General features: G+C 40.2%; 2 protein-coding genes across 2 annotated transcripts in view; one reads left to right on the forward strand and one right to left on the reverse strand.

Annotated features, from left to right (window-relative positions):
* The window catches only part of LOC126251700 (ras-related protein M-Ras-like), a 30,246-nt gene extending 16,207 nt beyond the window's left edge, over positions 1-14,039 (reverse strand). The window contains exons 1-2 of the mRNA XM_049952288.1: positions 13,910-14,039; positions 13,009-13,247 (exon numbers count right to left, since the gene is read on the reverse strand). Coding sequence (XP_049808245.1) covers positions 13,009-13,198 — 190 coding nt within the window. The 5' untranslated portion in view covers positions 13,199-13,247; positions 13,910-14,039. The remainder of the gene's footprint in view (positions 1-13,008; positions 13,248-13,909) is intronic.
* Positions 14,040-14,106: 67 nt separating this feature from the next.
* LOC126252876 (COP9 signalosome complex subunit 3) overlaps positions 14,107-20,802 on the forward strand; it is a 136,015-nt gene continuing 129,319 nt past the window's right edge. Inside the window, exon 1 of the mRNA XM_049953834.1 lies at positions 14,107-14,326. Coding sequence (XP_049809791.1) covers positions 14,272-14,326 — 55 coding nt within the window. The 5' untranslated portion in view covers positions 14,107-14,271. The remainder of the gene's footprint in view (positions 14,327-20,802) is intronic.

Here is a 20,802-nt window from a genome sequence, read left to right on the forward strand (position 1 = left end):
TCACAAAATAACTTGAGTATTTAGAAAACCAAGTGTAGGAGGCATTCTTGTAGGATATAAAGACAACGGCTATGTCATATGGATTCTCAAAACTGGAAAATTTTCTGAAGCAAGGATTGTTGAGTTTACTCACCAATATGAAGACAAATGTGAGGAAACCAAAGAAGGAATACATCTAAGAGTAGAAAACAAATCTTTTGAAGAGGAAGAAAGAAGAGAACACTTTGAGGAAGAAGAAGAACAAATTCCAGAAGAATATCAAAAACATATCAGAAACCAAGATATCAAATAAATTTACCAAAGGGACATGATTATGCCATATTCACATACAATAAATGCATTGTAGGTGAAGACAAGGAAAACTGAATGAAGGTTATAAATGAAGAGAAAGTCACTGAACAAAGCTGAAACATGGACTTTGTAGATAAAAAAGAAACTGCTTGTGGAAAAGAAACAATTACTGGAAAATGGATTTTCAAGAAAAAGGATAATGGAACATACAGGGCTACAGTCTGGAAGACAAGTCTTTGGCACTGAAAACTCAGAAGCATTGTTTCATTGCCTAGCAACCGCAGGTAGCCAGCAAACAACAGACTGCACTCTAGCAGGTAGCAGGAGCCACATTGCCGCTCTTCAAACCTGACACGCAAGTGTCAGAAACTTACCAGTGAGTGTCTCACGTGCAACCAGTCATGTCATTATGTCATTTGTGATAATAGTTCAGTTTGTAATTCATTTCTGTTGTTGTTAGTGTTTATTCATTTCTGTTTCCTTTTAGACAATGTCCTGTGTGATGAGTAGTGCCAGTCTAACACATGAAATGAAATGGAGGAAGAAAAGTGTACTACACAGCCAGGCCTGCAAATTCATTTGTTCAGTGAGGGACTACTTCGAAAAAGAAAAGCAAAAAGGTGAGCTTTATTTTCTGTTGCTCAGGTTGTTCAACGGGCAGCAGCAGCATTGAGAACAAGCAACAATACTGCTGTAACAATAGGGAAAGAACAGTACAGTATAGATTATGATGAGTGGCACAACAAGGCTGTGCAGACCAGAAAACAAGCAGCTGAGGAAGTGGCGAGTAACAGCTTTGGATAATTTTGAGAAAGATGCTATTTGTCATCACACACACATATATATAACTATTGTAAGAGAAGGGGGCATCCCACTCTATCTAAACTACTCATGTAGCTTCAAAAAGACGATCTTTTTAAAACAAGCAAATTTTCATTATGTACAGTGCTGAAAGACCTAGGCTTCGGCTACACAATGTTTAAAAGACACAAAATATTGATGCTGCATGGTGATGTAGATTTCTGTGTAGGAACATGGGTGCGAGATTCGAAAATATAGTATGGGTAGATGAAACTTGGGTTAATGTCAGCAATTCATTACAACGAGGCTGGAGTGATGAAATGCCAGAGGGGACCGTGGCAGCGCCTGTTGAAAAAGGACAATGAATTGTTGTTTAACATGCAGGTACATAGGACGGTTTTTGTGGTAAACTGCTTGTTAATGTTTTGTTCAAAAAAGTCAGGTGATTAGACAAAGAGTTCAACAGCAAAAAAGTGGTATGAGGCATCGCTTATGACAAAATTTTGACAAGTCCTCAGTGACCGTTATGGACAATGCCCTTTACCATTCCATTGTTCATGGTAGGACACCAACTTTGGCAATGAAAAAAGAAGATATCGTTCAGTGGCTGAAATGATGAAAAATCGATTTCAAAGAAAATTTGAGGAAGGTCGAATTACTTGAAATTGTGGTACAAAAGAAATCACTGTTCCCAACACGTGTAACTGATGAAATTGCTACACGGCACGGGCATGAAACTTGCTTGGCTTCCTCCATACTACTGTCATTTCAGTGCCATTGAAGAGGTATGTGCGCAAGTAAAACAATTACACTGCTGCAAACAATAAAACATTCATGATCTCTGAAGCTGAAAATCTTGTAGCAGCTATCAATGAGTCGTCAAGCGAAACATGGACAAAAACTGAACAGTACTGCAAGTGTAATCAAAGAGACAGCCAAAAACGAAGGCGTTGTGGTAGTATGCATAGAAAATTTAATTACACAACTGGGAGGGAGCAGTGATTGATTGAGTAGGGCTGAAGAATACTATTTTAACTCAGATCCTAACAGTAATGAGAGTAGTGTTTTTCCATTAGCATAACTACAACACATAAGAAGGTGAGGAATTAGCATATTGTGAGCACCATCTTCAGATTATAACAGTTAATATACTGATAAATTATTCAGTTGCACGTTGTAGAATCAATTAATACCCCTGGTATTTAACAAAGGAAACAAAAACTGTGAATGTTCAACGATTTGAGAAAATATTTTTCCTTCATATTGAGAAGTTTGACAAACATCTTTATGATATTTCGGCATACTAGATATAGAGATTTTATATTACAGGTATCAACCACAAATAAAGTCACACGTACAAATATGACCTGCATGTTATTGATGCGTTTGTTCCTGCTGCTAGAGAACAAGTACAAGTAGAGACCGAGCAAGGGGTGCGTTAAGCCACGTTCGGCAACGCAAGAGGATGTCAACAGGATCAAACAAAACTGGATTTTGAAGATTTTTTAGTTCTGTTTTACAAACTAATTCTCTGAGATTCTTATCTGCACAAGAATATTTCATAATTGACATTTGATGTCAAAACAGCCTTTCCTAATGGTAATATGAAAGAACAAGTTTTCATGGAAGTTCCGGAGAGATACAAAGCACCTAGGAAAATTTGCCTCTTCAAAAAGGCACTGTATGGACTGAAACAAGCTCCTTTGCAGTGCAGTAAGATACTGAGTTTCTTAAGAATTAAAAATTCATTCAACTGAAATCCAAACAACGTGTTTACAAATCACATATTGTGAGGAAAATGTATCTTGCTATAGATGTTGACAATGGGATTCTGTATGGAGAAGACATCTGTCAAATGAAACTGCAAAAGTTGAAGAAAAATTTTGACATTACAATTGCTGAAGAACTAATAACCCATCTTGACTTGAAATCAAAAGAATAAAAGAAGATATCTACATTATTAAGAAAAAATATGCTAGAAGTGGTGAAAAGATACAGAATGGAAAAAAAGAATGTAACATTGTTAATTTCACCACAATGAGAAACTTAAAAAAAAAAGGGGGGGGGGGGTCAATGCAGCAAAGTCACACTTTCCATACAGTGAAGTGAGAGGCAGTCGCAGTATCTAACTTTTAAAACAGACTGGACTTGGCAAATGCAGTAAACTATGAAAGTAGATCAACAAGTAATACAAATCACACAGACCACAAATTGCACACACAAATAAAGCATTTCTGCTCACCCAGAAAAAAAGCAAAAATTTATGAACATGTTGAATTAAACCAAAACCATCACAGCAGCTAGGTGGTTAAACCATAAGCATAAATGCAGACATCTGCTTAATGGCATACTTTGTCACCACTGCTGTTACTGTTTAATGCTTTTCTTACGAGCCGCACTTCATATGCTCACCACCGTTATTATTTAAGGCTTGATGAGAGAAACAGTGAATTGAAAAAATGAATTTACTTCTTCAGTTGATGTTACAAGCTTATTAGAAGCCAGGTCAGTGAATTTCTGTGCATGTGTAAAATGTAAATTTGAAAGAAAGCTCAGGCGCTACAGTTTCACTTCATGGCCTCTATCACTGTTGCCACTCTTTATGATCTACAGTCTGTGTGTGTGTGTGTGTGTGTGTGTGCGCGCGCGCGCGCGCGCGTAGTTGCAAATTTATCGTATCATTAAACACAAAAGTTCTATTTCCATGTGAAATCGCTGTCATAGCACATCATCTGTATAAAAAGTATATTTTCAGCACTTTACAAAATGCTTTAACACCTACCAGCACTCCCGTTGCTGAAGAGCCACTCCCCCTCTCCACACCTCCAGTAGGCAAGCTCATTTTAATGTGTTAGTGTGGTGTGGTGGCTGCACTGGCTATTAGTTGACTTAACACGTCGTCAGCCAATAAGAGTTCACCAGCCAAAAATGGGTGATGTTTCCTCGACATGACCGAGGAAACTCAGTGTTTGAATTTAAAAGGTTGATGACTGATACTGTTGCTGAATACAATACATTGAAAATACATACTAAAAGATGAGACTGAGTTATAAGTAGCACAAGAAAAGATGGGGCTGGGCCCCTTTGTCACATATTGGCTTAGTCCAGAATACTTTGCATCGACTGTCTTGTTTTTCCATTACTACTGCAACCTAGCAGTAGTTTTATCATAATTGCACAATGAAGCTAAATGTCGCAAGTTGTTTGGCAACATCAATAACAAATTACATCAGCATTTGCCCTCTCACATCTCCCCTCTCCACAATGGCCTAAAACATTCCCTTAACTCCGCCACCACTTGTGATGCGAACCATCTGTCTTCTGCGCCACTTATAAGTCACTCAGTCACAGCAAATGTCAATTGGAAGGAAACGGGATGAAGTCAAGCAAGACATCGAGTAAGAACTTGGTACCAAGGTAAACCAAATTAGGAAGAAATGTAAAATCAGGGAATTTTTAAGGATTTATCTTATGGGTTTTTCACAGGGGCTATGAATTTATGGTGTGGAATCGTGCAAAACCTAAAATTGGAGAATGTAAAATTGAAGTTCCACTGTATTTCTGTATAAAAATGCTCCATCACATGGTTCTGCAAGAACTAATGTGGTTTCACTCTCAACTACTGAAGCAGAGTAAATATCTGCAGCTCAGTGTCATCAGGAAATGGAGGTTTTAAAGACTTTCATAGAAGAATTGCTGAATAAAAACACAAAAATGACATGGATAATAAAAATGCAATAGCACTGATAAAATCACGTCAAATGTCAAGAAGCAAGCACGCTGATGTGAAGTATTGTTTCATCAATGACAAACTGAATCATGGCTGGTTCAACACACAATACTGTCAAACTAAAAAACAACTTGCTGACATTCTAACTAAACTGCTTCTATGTATTGCTTTTAAAAGAGTAAAAGAAAAGTTAATGTTTAATTGAAATTGAAACTTTTTGTTTGTTGAAAAGATATGTTCTCAGAGCCATGGTTATACTGTTTTGAGAGATAACAATATATTGTTTTGTTCAACAGCTGAACTGCAGCTGGGTACACTTAATTTTACTTTTTATGAGGAAAACCTTAAAAGAGAGAAATCCAGATTCACCAAGAACAGCCGGTGGATCAGTTCTAATCCCATTGTTCCAGCCGATATAGTTCCATATCTCAGACAGTATAACTTTTTTTGGGGGGAGTCAACAACCTCAAGCCTGACTTTTATGTCATTACCTGATGACACTGCAGTTCTCCAGAAGTGGAGTAGAGGGAGATCAGCTTGAAACACACCTGAATGTGCATAAACAAATACCACACCGCCAGTGCCTTTTTCTATGAAAAAACACTGTGTTAGTAGTATTTCTAACTCTATACATAGTGCTTGTAATGTTCACATTTATTAGGGCCAAATATCTAAGAAAAGATGAGGACATTGTGAATGCCATAGATGAGATTTTGGCTCATGATTCTGAGGGTGAACCACTGGAGTTATCATCTGAGGAAGAATGCCATAACCTGTAGTTTCAGATTCTTCATCAGATGATGATGATGATGATGATGATGATGATGATGATGATTTGAGGTGAGAGGCACTCATCATCATAGTCATCAGTGCCCTGACAAAAATTCAGCAGGCCAATCTCATGGTTGGGGACGAAGCTTTCCCCACATGCGGGGCAGTTTATAATGTATTAAAGTCTGCCTCCCTTCCCCACCAATTTATGGATAAGGCCTGACAGTTCACCACTCTTGTAACACTGGAATCAGTAGCTATGAGGATAGTGAGCAGATCTTCATCGAGACTGAGGGCTGCCCTAATATCAGTATATAGGGCACACATTTCCAAAATACGCTGAACTGAAAGTGGCATGCCACAAACTTCATAGAATGGTGGATCCTCCCACCGGAGGAGGAAGCCATGCGTTAAAGGGGTATGTCCAATGCAGTCTGGTAAGCAGAACCTCCTTCCAGTGGTGAGACTGACATGAAGTCCGTCATGCTGTGTGGTCGATTTGAGTGACTGCAGTTTGTTTTCTGTCATGTGCAACCATTCAGTCTCCCACTGACATCATGTGTCTGTCAGAAAATGAGACAATGGTGTGCAACAGGATGGGACATTGATGGACAGCACCATCTCAACATGATCTTGACTGCTTTGTTGGCCACATCATTTCCCTGTATCCCAATGTGGCCAGGTACCCAGCAAAAGACCACCTCCTTGCCACAATGTTGGAGCCATTGTAAGGGGTCATGGATGAGCCAAATCAGCTGGTCTATGGGATACGTTTGGTGAAGTGCTTGCAGTGTACTAAGCGAGTCAAAACAGACAAGAAACCTTGATGCTGAGGTCAATGAATCCTCTTCAGTGCCATCAGAATGCTATATAATTCCACATTGTAATTAGTAAATTGTTCCAGAAGATGCACTTTGAAAACCCTATCGGGGAAAACAGCAGAATAACCGAGGACATTCTCTTGCTGAGATCCATCTGTATAAACAATGATAAAACTGCAGTATATACTTAAAATGAACGAAAATAAAGTTGTAAAAACATAATTTGGAGTACTAGTTTTCTTGTACCGTGTCAAGCTTAAAATAACTTTGGACCTCTGAAGATACCTAGGCAGCAATGTATTCCATCCCTAGCTGTGTATTTTGATGCCTGATAGATCCAGTTCCTTGAGACAGTCTGTAACAAGTATCCCAAATGGTTTGGTCACTTGGGGCTGATTCCTGAACAGCCGTTCAAAGGTGGTTTGGACCACTGCATTAAATGCCAATGACTGAGGTGACACAGATTTTCAGTGCCTGTCAAGCCAAAAGGATACATTGCCGAATCCAGAGTGGTGGTTCAGCAGCCTCTGCACACAGACTGAGAACTGGACTGGTCCAAAAGGCTCCAGTAGATATCCAAAGGCCCTCATGGTGGACAGTGTCTAACATTTGAGGTAGGAAGTATGGGCTGATCCATAAACCATGCTGCCATAATCTAAACGTGATCAAACAAATGCTCTATAAAACTCCAGAAGGTGAGTCCTGTCAGCTCTTTATGTTTTTCCGCTAAGGCATTTCAAAATATTCAATGACTGGAAGCCCTTTGTTCATAGGTCTTTCAGGTGTGGGAGTCAAGTTAATTTTGAGTCAAATAATAAACCCAAAAAGTGCACAGTTTCTTGAAAAAATAAAATATTGTCCCCCATTGCGAGCACTGGTTGGTTAAAACTTCAACAAGCATGGTTACAATTGACACATGTAGTCTTCTCTGGTGAGAACCAAAAGCCAGTTGTCCTGGCCCAGGTTTCCAGCTTCCTAAGGGTCAGCAGTAGCTGCCTTATCATAAGGTCAGAGGAAGAGTCGAAGATTGCAAAGTCATCCACAAACACAGAGCATTTGACGGGGCTCCTGACTGCACAGGAAATGCCATTGATAGCAGTGGCAAACAATGTGACACTGCCTTGGGGGACCCCATTCTTTTGAACATAGCGGTCAGACAAGGCATCACCAACGCAATATCAAAAACACCAGCCCTTGAGAGATGATTGGATAAGAGATGGCAGGCATCCACCAGATCAAACCAGATCTGATTGAAACAAGAGAGGAGCTGTCCTTTCGCTTCAGGGCACAGATGACAAAATGGATCTCTTCAGGTCCTGGAGCAGTGTCTCTGGCTGCAGACAAAGCTTATTCCATTTCCCACATGGAGAATGGAAGGTTGTAGACTTCCTAATTGTGCAAGAAGAAACTGAGCTTCCTCATCTCCGCAGCCCTATGGAACATCTGAAAAGCTGGAGCTTGTCTGGATGACAGTGACAGTAAAGAAGTGACAGTAAAGAAGTGTTCAGTTAAAACCTGGGCTGTGTTTTTTGGCGTGTCCACCAAGACCCCATTACTTGACAGCGCCGTAAGGGGGCGTGTGCTGAACTGAGTCTGCAATAGCTGGAGAACAAAAACAAAGGTCAATGGCTGAAAAGGACCCTGTAGCTGTGGAAAAGTGTCATATCTGACCGGCTTTCAGAATGCAGATATTCTCAGAATGGACGAGTTGCTCGATCATCTGAACCCTGGAGCAAGTGATAGCCAAGCCTCATAGCACATTGAGCGCATTTAAATCCCCCACAAGGAGGAATGGGTGTGGGAGTGCCCGGAAGAGTTCTGTCAGTGCATCTGTGTCCAAAGCATCATTAGGTGGAAGATACAAAGAACACACTGTGATATTAAAGGGTGCTAGAACTTTCGCAGCAAATGCTTGTATGGTCATGGTAAGAGGGACAGGAGAGTGGCATCTGTCATGAAAACAGTCACTCCACCTTTAGCCCTGTCTCCAATATGTCTCCTGTATGGGTGGTAACCCCATAATGCAGATGTGTGTGTGACTTTAAGACAGGTTTCTTGTAAGCAGATGCAGAACAGTTTCTCCTGGACCAGGAGCTGTAATTCTTCCAAATGAGAGAGATATCCATTTACATTCCACTGCAACACTGAGGTCCCTGTGGAAGCCATTGTGTAGCGGAGGTTGTTCTTGCCTTTCTCCCTCGGAGGTGGTGATTTAGTGAGGTGGTCAGATTAACGTTATCTGCTTCTCGGCTCTCTGGTTCCTGAAGTCCATATTCTCAAGGGCATAGTCCCCATCAGAGAAGCAGGGAGCTCACCGATCCAAAGGTTTAACTACCACTTTCTTGGACTTGGAACTACTTTTCGAAGGCTGTTTTTCTTTACTTACGTGAGGCTGTGGTTGCCTAGGTTGAGGGGATGGCTCAGTTGGCTTCTGAAGGTGGGCAATGGTATGTGGCTTAGCTGGTACGCCCATTGCCGACACCTTCCGATGACTATTGTTTCAAGTGGAGTGTTTCCCCAACAGGTACACCAACAAGTGCATGTGCTTGAACTTGAATCTGTGGCCTGAGTTTGTGTGGAGGCATCACACTTGGAGATTGGAGTCTTAAGGGCTGGTGCAAAAGAAGTAGCAAAATCCAGAGGTTGCATTAGCTTTGAAAGCTTTTTTAGCTTCACTGTATGGTATGCGTCTCTTGACTTTCAACTCATGAATTTTTCTTTCCTCACTGTAAATCACACTTTCTGTTCCGCACTGGGTGATCCCCGGAGCAGTTTACACATTTCAGAGGAAGTGTACAAGAACTGCCCGATTCGTGAGCTGAGCCACCACAATTGCCATACATAGCCCTCCAATTACATCCCACAATGGTATGGCCAAATCTTTGACATTTGAAGCGTTACATTGGGTTAGGAATAAATGGGCAAACCTTAAGACAGATATAGTCTGCAAGGATATGTCCAGTTAATTCCTAAGTACTAAACATTAGAATAAATTTTGCCAAATTTTCCAATTTGCCATTTACTCTCCCCTCATATAGTTCTGCACTTCCGAGATGCCCATATTTTTCCATTCTTCACGTAACTCCATGGGTCCACCTCCATTATATCGGAGCAGGTAACCACACTCTTACTAAAGTTAAGGTTGTTTATGCAACTCTGTTCAAATGGCTCTGAGCACTATGGGACTTAACATCTTAGGTCATCAGTCCCCTAGAACTTAGAACTACTTAAACCTAACTAACCTAAGGACATCACACACATCCATGCCCGAGGCAGGATTCGAACCTGCGACCGTAGCAGTCCCGCAGTTCCGAACTGCAGCACCTAGAACTGCTAGACCACCGCAGCCAGCTATGCAACTCTGCCTTGACTAGGTAGTCACCTAGTTTTAATTAGCAGTTTCAACTGGGAGTGTTCCATTACAAAATAGTTTGATACTTTTTAGAGACTCAGCTATACCTCCCAATGTCTTCTGAATATAGAAAGGGGAGACCTTCTCGAAGGTCCCCCCTGTTCACTTGATTAAATGAAAGTGTTATGCCACACTAATGCCCTGGTATTATGATTCTGAGACTCTCTTCGGGAGGACTGACCAACCGAGCTCTCATTGATGAGTAGATATAGGTACTACCTGATGGTAAATCCGACCTGTCAGTAGTAGTTGTTTGATGAGACTGTTCCATAGGGATCCCACAAGATGCTAGGGAAAAAACCACCAACACATGCAGAGCCCTCCACACCTGAACAAGCCTTACACAACTGGCGTGCAGCAGGTGCCTCAGTGGTTGCCCACTAGAGACAGTTTTACCTCAACAGCCATTCACCTCATCAGCATGTAGCACACCTTGAGGTTGAGAGTTTGTCATAGAGGTGTGTACCTTCATCACAGTCGAGGTGGTGAAGCCAAGGCCCCTGTTCTCCAAAACACACAACAACCCACCACTGCACCACACGATGGTCGCTGAAGCATGCCCAGAGCTTACAATAACAGAGGGATTACCAGTCCCCAGCTCAGGAACCCGGGGTCACCAAGCCCTCACACAGCAGACGAATGCTGAGCCCCTGAGCCATTTCTCCATCAGAGGGGTATGTTACACCATATGATGATTTACTGAATAATGACAACAAAAATATACACACATTTATATGCTTATTTTATAATTATTTGTCTATGTGCTGCATAGATGCACTTTTCAACTGCAATAATTATTTTTACACATTGGTGCTTTCTTGAGTTTTTGCAGACGTAACATTACATTTATAAAGATGTATGCTTTATTCTAATATTACAGTACAGTGAATACACTGTATGTATCATAATGATAATTACTGGAATTTAACCTTTGACTTTTATAGGAACAACTCACATAGGCTAGGTCAACTTGTGGCCATGGGTATATGGACAAGAAAATAACCAAGGTTGTGCACTATTTCAGTTTCCTTCTGGTAAAGAATTTGAAGTCCCTTCATCGCCACATCCAGTAACACCTACCAGCTGAGGATGACAAGGCAGCCAGTTGCTGAGAAGTACACAGCAATCAGAAAGACTGGTACCTGCATCACTTCTAAAGATCTTCCCTGGTACCTGCATCACCTCTGAAGATCTTCCCGCAAGATAAGTGAACACATTGCCTTGTAAAATGTAACTGCACAGGAAATAAAAATCATCTGTAAAGTCTCATATGTGTAAGAAAACTGTCTGCAACAAATGCACACCGAAAGATTGCTGTTTGTGCTCATTACATGATTCTAGCTAATAAAGGCACACAGCAAATGTGTGCATGTTTTCTGAATAATAGTTGAAAATTTCTGAACAGGTACTGCATTTTTGTTGAATTTACAATAAAACTAGTGAATCCGGAAATGATTTGCATTTGGTAAATATGTACGGGAATTGTGTACATGTCCTAATCTCCTCTGCCCCCTCTCTTTGTCCATCTGCCTTTCCTCCTCACTCTCACTGTCCACCCCTCCCCCCCTCTCCACAAAAAAACTCTTTCCATCATCTCCTCACCTCTTTCTGCCTATTTTCTCCCCCTCAATTTCCTCTCTCTCTCTCTCTGACCTTTAGTCTTGTATATTTTTATTGCAAGAGAAACCTAAATTGGGAAATGAAGGCACTTCAAATGAATGGACAAATCATTTGTGATCAATACTATATGGGGCATCCAGTTCCTTAGTGCAGCGGTAGCGTTACCGCCTACCATGCAAGGGGGCCCAGGTTCGATTCCCAGCAGACTGGTTGTTGAGTGTCCATCATCATTGACACGCAAGTCACCAAAGTGGCGTCAACTAAAAAGACTTGCAATACAGCAGACGAACTCCAAAGGGGATCTTCTAGCCAATAAATGCCATCTGATAATTTCATTACTATATGGGGCACAGCAGACCTCTCCAGCTGCTGGATCTGTGAGGATACTAACTTCAATGGCAGTATATGTCATGGTTTTAATCTGTGAACAGGTAGGATTGCAAAATACTGGACCATTCAGATTCCATAGTAGTATTCTAGTTGTAAGTCAAGATAAATACAGCATTCTTTCTTTCACTTAAAACTGACTGCAATGAAGATAACAAAACAGCACACTGCTGTATGTATAATTTTTGCTTAAAATAACATATGCAAAAAGAATGTATGTGGAAGAAAATCTGTCTGATGGTTTAAATGCTCTGATACCCAAGTTAAAACTGACTGCGAGAAAAAATGAAATTGCACTTTATCATAGGCCAGCAGTATCGTTCTCGCAGTCGGTTTTAGTTTAAAAACATTATATAGCCTATGTCTATATGAATGTGAGTAGCCTGGTTACAGTAAACTTGTTATTTTATTTAAAAGGGAAAGAATTGTTGTGTAAGTCACCCACCCTCAGTTCTAAGCTTGACTGAATATCAGCAGTTCTAGCATTTAGGGAGTGTGTTGATATTTAAGGAAAACTACCATAGCAAACATAAATCAACATGTGCCAGCTAACCAAATGTCACAGTAGTTTTACATTTTTGGCAATGTGTGTGTGTGTGTGTGTGTGTGTGTGTGTGTGTGTGTGTGTGTGTGTGTGTGTGTGTGTGTGGTGTTTTTTTATGACTTAATATGATTGACATTTTATTAATTTAGGATTGTACTATGCCTATCTATCCCTTTTTTATGTTTCTCCAAGGGTGAAAGGAAAAAGGCGAGGGATGCAGAAGGGACACTAAGCAGACACATTCCTTCTTAAGGGCCATGGTTAAAAGTTATGTAGCTGACCTCTGTGGCATATTTTGTTGTTTCTGTATGATAAATGTACATAATATACATCACAATACTCAACCTTATCCATTACAAAATATAGGTTTTCCAAATTTATCTTACAGTTTAAATTTTCACAGTGGAAAGAGTGCCATTTCATGTCATACAGAACAACTTTTATGTTTCATTCCTAATCTTACGTGCAAGGAAGGTAACAAACAAAACAATACCATATGGCTTTTCTCCAGAAACTACTTCCAATAAATAGTTATCATAATAGGAATTACTTATGAAGTTCTTTTCTAAAAAGTATGCCATTTCTTTGTAAACAGTATCCAAAAGAATTTCTAAATCAATTCACTACGTACCATCTAAAATGCACCACTGGCCATCAACTTCTGTGTGCTGGATATAGCTATCTTCAATCGTTGGATCGTAGTCGGTGACAAAAAGTTTCTGGAAGAACTGAATCGTAAGTGCACTCTTGCCCACGCCTCCGTCCCCCACCACCACCAGTTTGTAGGTGACCAAGTTCTCATTGGGGGGGCGGGACGACATGGTTGCCCTTCTTCTACCTATTGTGTGTGTGTAAATTTGAACCTTCCACCTAAAATTATAAGGGAAAAAATTACATGTAATGTATGGCAAAAACAAAACAAAACAAACAGTTATTTCTAAACTGAATCTTCTCCTGAAGACTACGCCATTTTAGCAGCTTAAAGGTTCTCAGATTTCCATACTTCTACCAATCCTTTATGGTACGGACCTCATGTACATTAAGTACTGCCAGTGAACTTTATTATACGTGAGTCTCTACTAAAATAAACAGTAATAAACTTATTATACTATTTTAAACAAGTGTAACTAATCCATTGACATTTCCAAGAGGCATTTTCACTGTCGTCTATTTTTAACATATTCTAAAACACAAGTTTCATAAATACTGGTCGACTGTCAAGAAATAACGAAGAGAATGTAATTTGTTTATCTGTCTCTAGTTAACATGCATGTACCTCCAAACAGTTGCCAGAAATGTACGCAGGTAACGTACTAATCACATACTACGCGAAGTCTTAAATTTACACTAAATGTATTATAATTTTCACGTTAATATAAATGCATATATCTATATATTTTTGCTCCGCCCCCCTTTCAAGGTACATTGCATTATTGTTCTGTGAAATTTGTGTTCACAAATACGTTGGAAAGCCCGGTAGTAGCGTCGCCGAACTTATACCGGCACCCCAGAACAATGGAAAGCTTACTTACTCATTTTCTATGTCATTACATCTTTCACAACACACTTGCGACAAATTCTACACGAACACCGCCCAACTACTCCCGAGATTATCTTTGTTTCGAGTCGGGCAAATGATAACATGCACTTTGAACATTTTCTAACATCGATATAATGTCGATTACTATATCGAACAAATATCGAGGTGTTAAATAACATCGATCTTAGATGGAAATTTGTGTACATTTCGGAAAGGGGAGGATAACATCTTTCTTGTTCATTGGTTAAGCCACTGAACTTACTGTCTTTGAGCTGTTATTGCAAGGTTGGAAGCAATCTTGAATGCGTTTTTTCAGATGAATAGTGTCTGACTGCTGTTTATAGTAAACACATTATGGCTTCGGCATTAGAGCAGTTTGTAAATAATGTCCGCACACTGTCTGCACAAGGTAAGTTTCGTCGTGAGCGTAATTAACACAGGGATTTTAAATTCTTAGTTACTATGAAGCCAAATGATGATAAACTATATTTAAAACTGAATTTGGGAAGACTGTAATATGGGATTGTGTTGTTATTAGTGTCAGTTAATGCACTATCCGGGTAGCTCATGGTAATAAGTGTCACAACCACGGCGTTGTGTTGTTGTTATTGTTTTATTTCGCCGATTCGTATTTGTAAGAGCTGCGTAGCCAGGAAACATCCATACGTAGGACTGGAGACCCAGGATGTTTATTGTCTACTTCAGTATAACTCAATAATGGTTCCGTTCACGGAGCTTATACCATTATGTGCGCACATCATGTGTGGACAGCCTCTTGTGTATAGTGCTGTTCTCTATTCTGTACTGTATATGTCAGTTCTCAAGAAAATCCTTAAAATATAAATATAATTTCCTGTTGTAACTGCATTTCTTAGTCACTATGCTGCTCGTAATATGTGATACTCATTTTCTTGACGATTATGTGTTATTTCCAATAGGCTAGATGTGGTGTCAACTGAAGAATACTGTATAGTTTGTATTCTCACTGTCTGTGTGACAATGTTTAAAATTCTGTATAACTCCAACCTGGTTGTGTTATCTTAATGTGCAGAAAGTACTTATGCATATAAATTTCCTTCTTGACTAACTCTGTTGTTTTTTAAATCTAGGATAATCAGTGAAGTTACTTTGTTGTCCTCAGTTAACTACATCATTGGGGTGGTATGATTCTAAAAAACTAATTCGAGTAACAGAGTAAATAAGTGAATAATGTTAATATTGGTCATTTAGGTGAATATCAAGCTGGTTTTAGAAAGGGAGTGCCATGCTTAGAATAAATATTTAACCTCTTAATCAGCCAGCCATGGTGGCCAAGCGGTTCTAGGTGCTTCAGTCCGGAACTGCGCGACTGCTACGGTCGCAGGTTCAAATCCTGTCTCGGGCAGGGATGTGTGTGATGTCCTTAGGTTAGTTAGGCTTAAGTAGTTCTAAGTTCTAGGGGACTGATGACCTCAGATGTTAAGTCTCATAGTGCTCATAGCCATTTGAACCTCTTAGTAAGTAATTTGCCACAGATTATTTAATTCAAAGGATATAGTCGTTATGTTTGTGGATTTCATGAAGGCTTTTGATTCTGTTGACAGAGAAACTATAGATAGAATAATTGCAGGCATGTGTGGAAAATGGGCTAACCCTCAAATGTCAATGGCTAGAGGTAAGTGTTGCCATCTGTTGGTGATTATGGGAACTATCAAAATTGTCATTGGTATCACCCCTAAATATGACATTAGGATACTTAGGGGTGAGACCAATGTCAATTTTGATAGTTCCCATACTCAGCAATAGATGACAACATTTTATCTCTTTAAGTTTTTACATCTGAGGGTTAACTCATTTTTCCACATGGGTCTTCAATTCGAGAATTTGGTGTAAAGTCTAAACTGGCAAACCTAATCCATGAACACTTACAGATACAGTCTGTAAAGTAAAATTTATGGGAGAAATTTCAAAACCTTTCAAAATAAAAACTGGTGTATGACAAAGTGATGGCCTGTTCCCAGTTCTTTTTAATATGTGCTAGAGAAAACAATGAGAATTTGGAACAAAAACCGTACTGAATAAAATGGGGGAGCATATAGTGTAACCAAAGACCTCTACAATAAAAAGTGCCTATCCAGAAATGCAAAAATAAGACATTACAACACAGTTGTGAAATCAGAATGCCTTTATGCCAGTGAATGCCTGGCATTAAACTGTAATTTATATAAATTAGAAGTACCAGAAATGTGAATTATAAGGAAAATATTAAGACCACAAAACACACCAGAATGTTAGAAATTATGAGGTATGCTGAAATATACCAAACTATAGAAAATATTTCAAATGTAATGAGAAAAAGAGGACTTATGTTTTTGGACATTTATTTTGAGTGCAAGACAGTAGATTAACCAATAAGATTTTCAAATATTTCTAGGGTAAGAAGTCCACAACAAGCTGGATCAATAATGTAAGAAAGGACTGAGAAAGAAACAATATAAAAACTGGAGATATAAACAACAGAGAACCCTTTCAGAAAAAGTACTGAAAACGGAAGGATTCCAAGATTTAGCTAAAAAAAACTGGTTCAAAATGATCTGAAGACAAAAAGAAGGTACATAATGAACGATTAAAGAGTTATGAGCAGTTGAGCCGTATTGGTTGTAGGCACAATTTGTTTCCAAGTCTGACATAAAAAGTGAAATAATTTCCTTTATCAATAAATTTATTTTAAGATTAAGATCAAAATTTTCAGTCAGAGAGACACTTTTAAAGAAAGAGTAAGTGGCAATGAAGCTGTACATTTTGGTAGAAATATACAGTGAAGTTGTGTTGATAATTGAAGAGTAAAGTGTCGTTTTTCAAAGTAGAGCAGGGACAGATTTGTGGAGCAACTCATTCATATATTGATATACTTCACACAACAGCTACACACGGTTGACTGAGACATTTTAAAGTACAAGAATATGGACACATGAATATACTGACTAATACAGTAGGGGCCTATACTGTGAATTCATGAGAACCATGCATCCAGTCTTCATCTACATACATACTCTGCAAACCTCTGTGATGAGCATGATAGAGGGTACTAGCATTATATAATATATTGGGGTTTCTTTCAGTTCCAATCACTTGTGGAGTGTCCCCTCAAATGCTTTGGTGCCTGCTATAATTAACGTAACATTGTTTTCACAGTTCCTTTGGAAGTGATATATGGTAGATTGAAGTATATTTCTGGGTTCTTCACTTAATACTGTTTCTTGAAATTTAGTAAGTAGGCCTAGGCTATCATGAGATAACTGGCATCTACTTTCAAACATATGCCAAGTCAAGTTTTTCAGCATTTCCATGGCTCTCTCAGGTGAATCAAGCAAATCTGTGACCATTCATGTTGCCTTCTCAGTAAAACATTTAATAGTCCCATTAGATTTATTTGGTATGGTCCATACAAGTGAGCAATATTTCAAGATAGGACACACATCTGATTTGTGAAAGCATCTCCTTTGCAGACTGCCAGTGACCCAATCTGTCATAGTCTTAACTTGGCGAATGAGCTAGTGTGATGATTACATTTTATAACGACGATATTGTGGAAAGGATAGATTGCAACTTACCATATAGTGGAGAAGTAGAGTTGCAGACAGGCACAACAAAAAGACTCTAAGCACATAAGTTTCGGCTAGAAGGCCTTCTTCTGAAATAAACACCACACACACACATATTCACTCAAACACAGCTCACACACACGCGACACCACTGTCTCTGGCTGCTGCAGCCAGACTACAAGCAACTGCTCGTGATGGGAGAAGCAATCTGGATGGAGGAGGCTGGGGCGATCAGGAGGAGGGAGAGCGTGGTACGGGTTGGGTACGGTAAAGTGCTGTTTGTGGGAGCATATAGGGACAAGGTGGAAAGAGAATAGGACAGCTATATCCAGTCAGATGGTTAGACAGCGGGCATAGGGGGAGGGGGAATGGAAAGAAGAGAAGTAAAAAGAGTGTGTGTGTGTGTGTGTGTGTGTGTGTGTGTGTGTGTGTGTGTGTACTTGTGGACTAGAAGGCTGTGGAGTGGGAAGCAGGTGAGGGGATAGATGGGTGAAGGACAATGACTAACAAAAGTTGGAGCCAGGAGGATTTCGGGAACATAGGATATATTGCAGGGCGAGTTCCTACATGTGCAGTTTAGAAAATCTTGTGTTGGTAGGAAGGATCGAGGTGGCAGCAGCAGTGAGGAAGTCCTTAAAATGAAGAACATTCTGTTGGACAGCATGGTGAGCAACTGGGTAGTCCAGCTGTTTCTTAACCAATTTGTCAGTGGTTATTCATGTGGACAGACAGCATGTTCGTTGTCATGCCCACATAGAACAAAGCACAGTGGTTGCAGCTTGGCTTTTAGATCACATGACTGGTTTCACAGGTAGCCCTGATGAGGTAATGCGTGTGACCGGACTGGAGCAGGTGGAGGTGGGAGGATGTTTGGGATGGGTCTTGCATCTAGGTCTATTACAGTAATGTGAGACATGAGGCGAGGGCACGGCAAGAGGTAGTCAAAACCCTGGCGGAGAAGCGATTCAGTTGCTCCAGTCCTGGGTGATACAGAGTCATGAGGGGAATGCTCCTCTATAGCCGGACGATGGGACTTGGAAGCGGTGGGTGACTGGAGAGATGAGGCACGGGAGACCTGTTTATGTACAAGGTTGGGAGGGTAACTATGATTTGTTTGTGAAGGCTCAGTGAGACTCTTGCTTGCTTGGTACATTTCGAGACAGACTGCTTGTCACTACAGAAACAGCTCGATCACCCAGTTGCTCAGCATGTTGCCCTACACAGTGTTGCTGTTTTACTGGCTATGTCATCTGGATCCTTCCTACCAACACCAGCTTTTTTGAATTGCACAGGTGGAAATTCACCCTGCCGTATATCCTACATTCCTGTAACCCTCCTGACCTCAGCCTTCGTTGTCATTGTCCTGCACACACCTGTCCTCATCCCTGTTCCCATTCCAAAGCCTTCTAGTCCACAAGTGCACCCACAGTATTTTTACTTCCCTCTTTTTCCATTTCCCCCTCCCCCCCTTTCCATCCTCTGTCTAACATCTGGACTGTACCTAGCTATTCTACCCTCTCTCCATCTTGTTCCTGTTTGCTCCAACAAACAACACTTTAGCATTCCCTACCCATAGCCACCTCTCCCGTCATCCGCTGTTGCTCACAGTCTGGCCCAATCAGACAGAGACAGTGATCATGTGTGTGTGAGCTGTTTTTAATATTGTCATTATTCCGTCCTGGATTTTCCATTCCTTTTTATATTCGTCCAAGTTGTTACACCCACGTATTTATATGAATGGACTGAATCCAGTTGAGACTCATTGATATTGTAGTCACAGGATACTGTTTTCTACCTTTTGTAAAGTTCATTACATTTCTGTGTTTTTAAAGCAAGTTGCCCACTTTTACACAAGATATGACTGAATATTTATACAGCTTTTTTCAGATACTAATTCATCATAGATGACTGCATCATCTGCAAAACTTCTAAGATTAGTATTGTCTGCCAGATCTTTAATATTCATGTACAGCAAGAGTCCCATTAGACTTCACCATGTGCTCACTGGAAGTTAATTCTTCTTCTGTGATGACTATTTATCCAAGATAACATAATGCATCCTCTCCTACCAAAAAAGTCCTCTGTTTTGTCAAAAATTTTGTTCGATATGCTATATGATTGAACACTTTTGTGTTTTCACTACCCACATGCGCATGTACTCACACAACTAAATCTGGCCTTGGATCTTTGGCGACAGGCATTATTTGTTCTAGTGTGTATCATATTCTGCAGTTGGTTGCACCCTGTTCCCTCAATGACTTATAGAACAACCTTTTCAGAAAATTGAATGAGGCTTCCAGATGCACGTAAAGAGTGGAAAAGTTGACCTTTCCCATCCCTTGCTGCCATTTCCCTCAGGCGTGCCATTATTTTTCCCCCTTGGGGCACTTATGACTCTTTCGTGTGTATGTTCATGGCGAACATGGGGCCCAGCCTGTTCCAGCACTTTTTATTTTCCTTTGCTTCAGTCTCTCAACTATCTTTCCTTCTCTTACTCTCTTTCTTATCACAGCAGTCTTTGATGTCAGCCTGGCTGCTCCCTACAATCTGTTTTTCTTTCTCGGGATATTCGTCCATTCATCACTTTTTGGCCAAAATAATTTTTGGTCCCTTTCTGGGTTTAACCTTCATTTTACTTTTTTTTTCTTCTGTAGTGTGAACCAACTGGGGAAGAACACCTTAAGTAGCAGCTATTGTGTGCAATGTTAAAGATAATTTGTGCAAAATAATTGCATAGACTCTTATATGCACTTAAAAGTCAATGCAGTAGACAATGCAGTAGTGGGATCGTTCAGTACCCTTTCAGTTGAACCCCCTAACAACACAGGGATCACAGTGTTGATGCCTGAGCTACTAGTTCCTCACACAGGCCAAGGTGTGTATAGCCATCATCCTGGGGCATCAGGACTCTCAGCATCGGCCACTGTACCAGATGGCCTTTGCTGCGGCCAGTTGGCACCCTTGGGGAGAGCTGTCGATCCCATTAGATGGCACCAGGGCAGACATTTTGCAGATGAAACCTGTTACATTACATCAAAACAATAGCTGTTCTGATCTGGTCTTTTCATCAGACAGGTATAGAAATTTCAGTGCGGACAGATGTAATGCCGCTGCTTTCCCTACCCTGGTTACCCCATGGGAAGAGGAACAAGCCAGACATCTGGGAGTGAAATAATTTATCCAATTCTTAGTATGTATCCAGACTGAAGGGGACGCTTTTACTGCAACAAATCAGTTATTTTTTGTGGAACATTGTGGACATAAATTTGGAGAAGTTTGGTTATGGGGAAAAATGTGCAAT

The sequence above is a fragment of the Schistocerca nitens genome, chromosome 4, assembly GCF_023898315.1.
Source record: "Schistocerca nitens isolate TAMUIC-IGC-003100 chromosome 4, iqSchNite1.1, whole genome shotgun sequence".
Lineage (NCBI taxonomy): Eukaryota > Metazoa > Arthropoda > Insecta > Orthoptera > Acrididae > Schistocerca > Schistocerca nitens.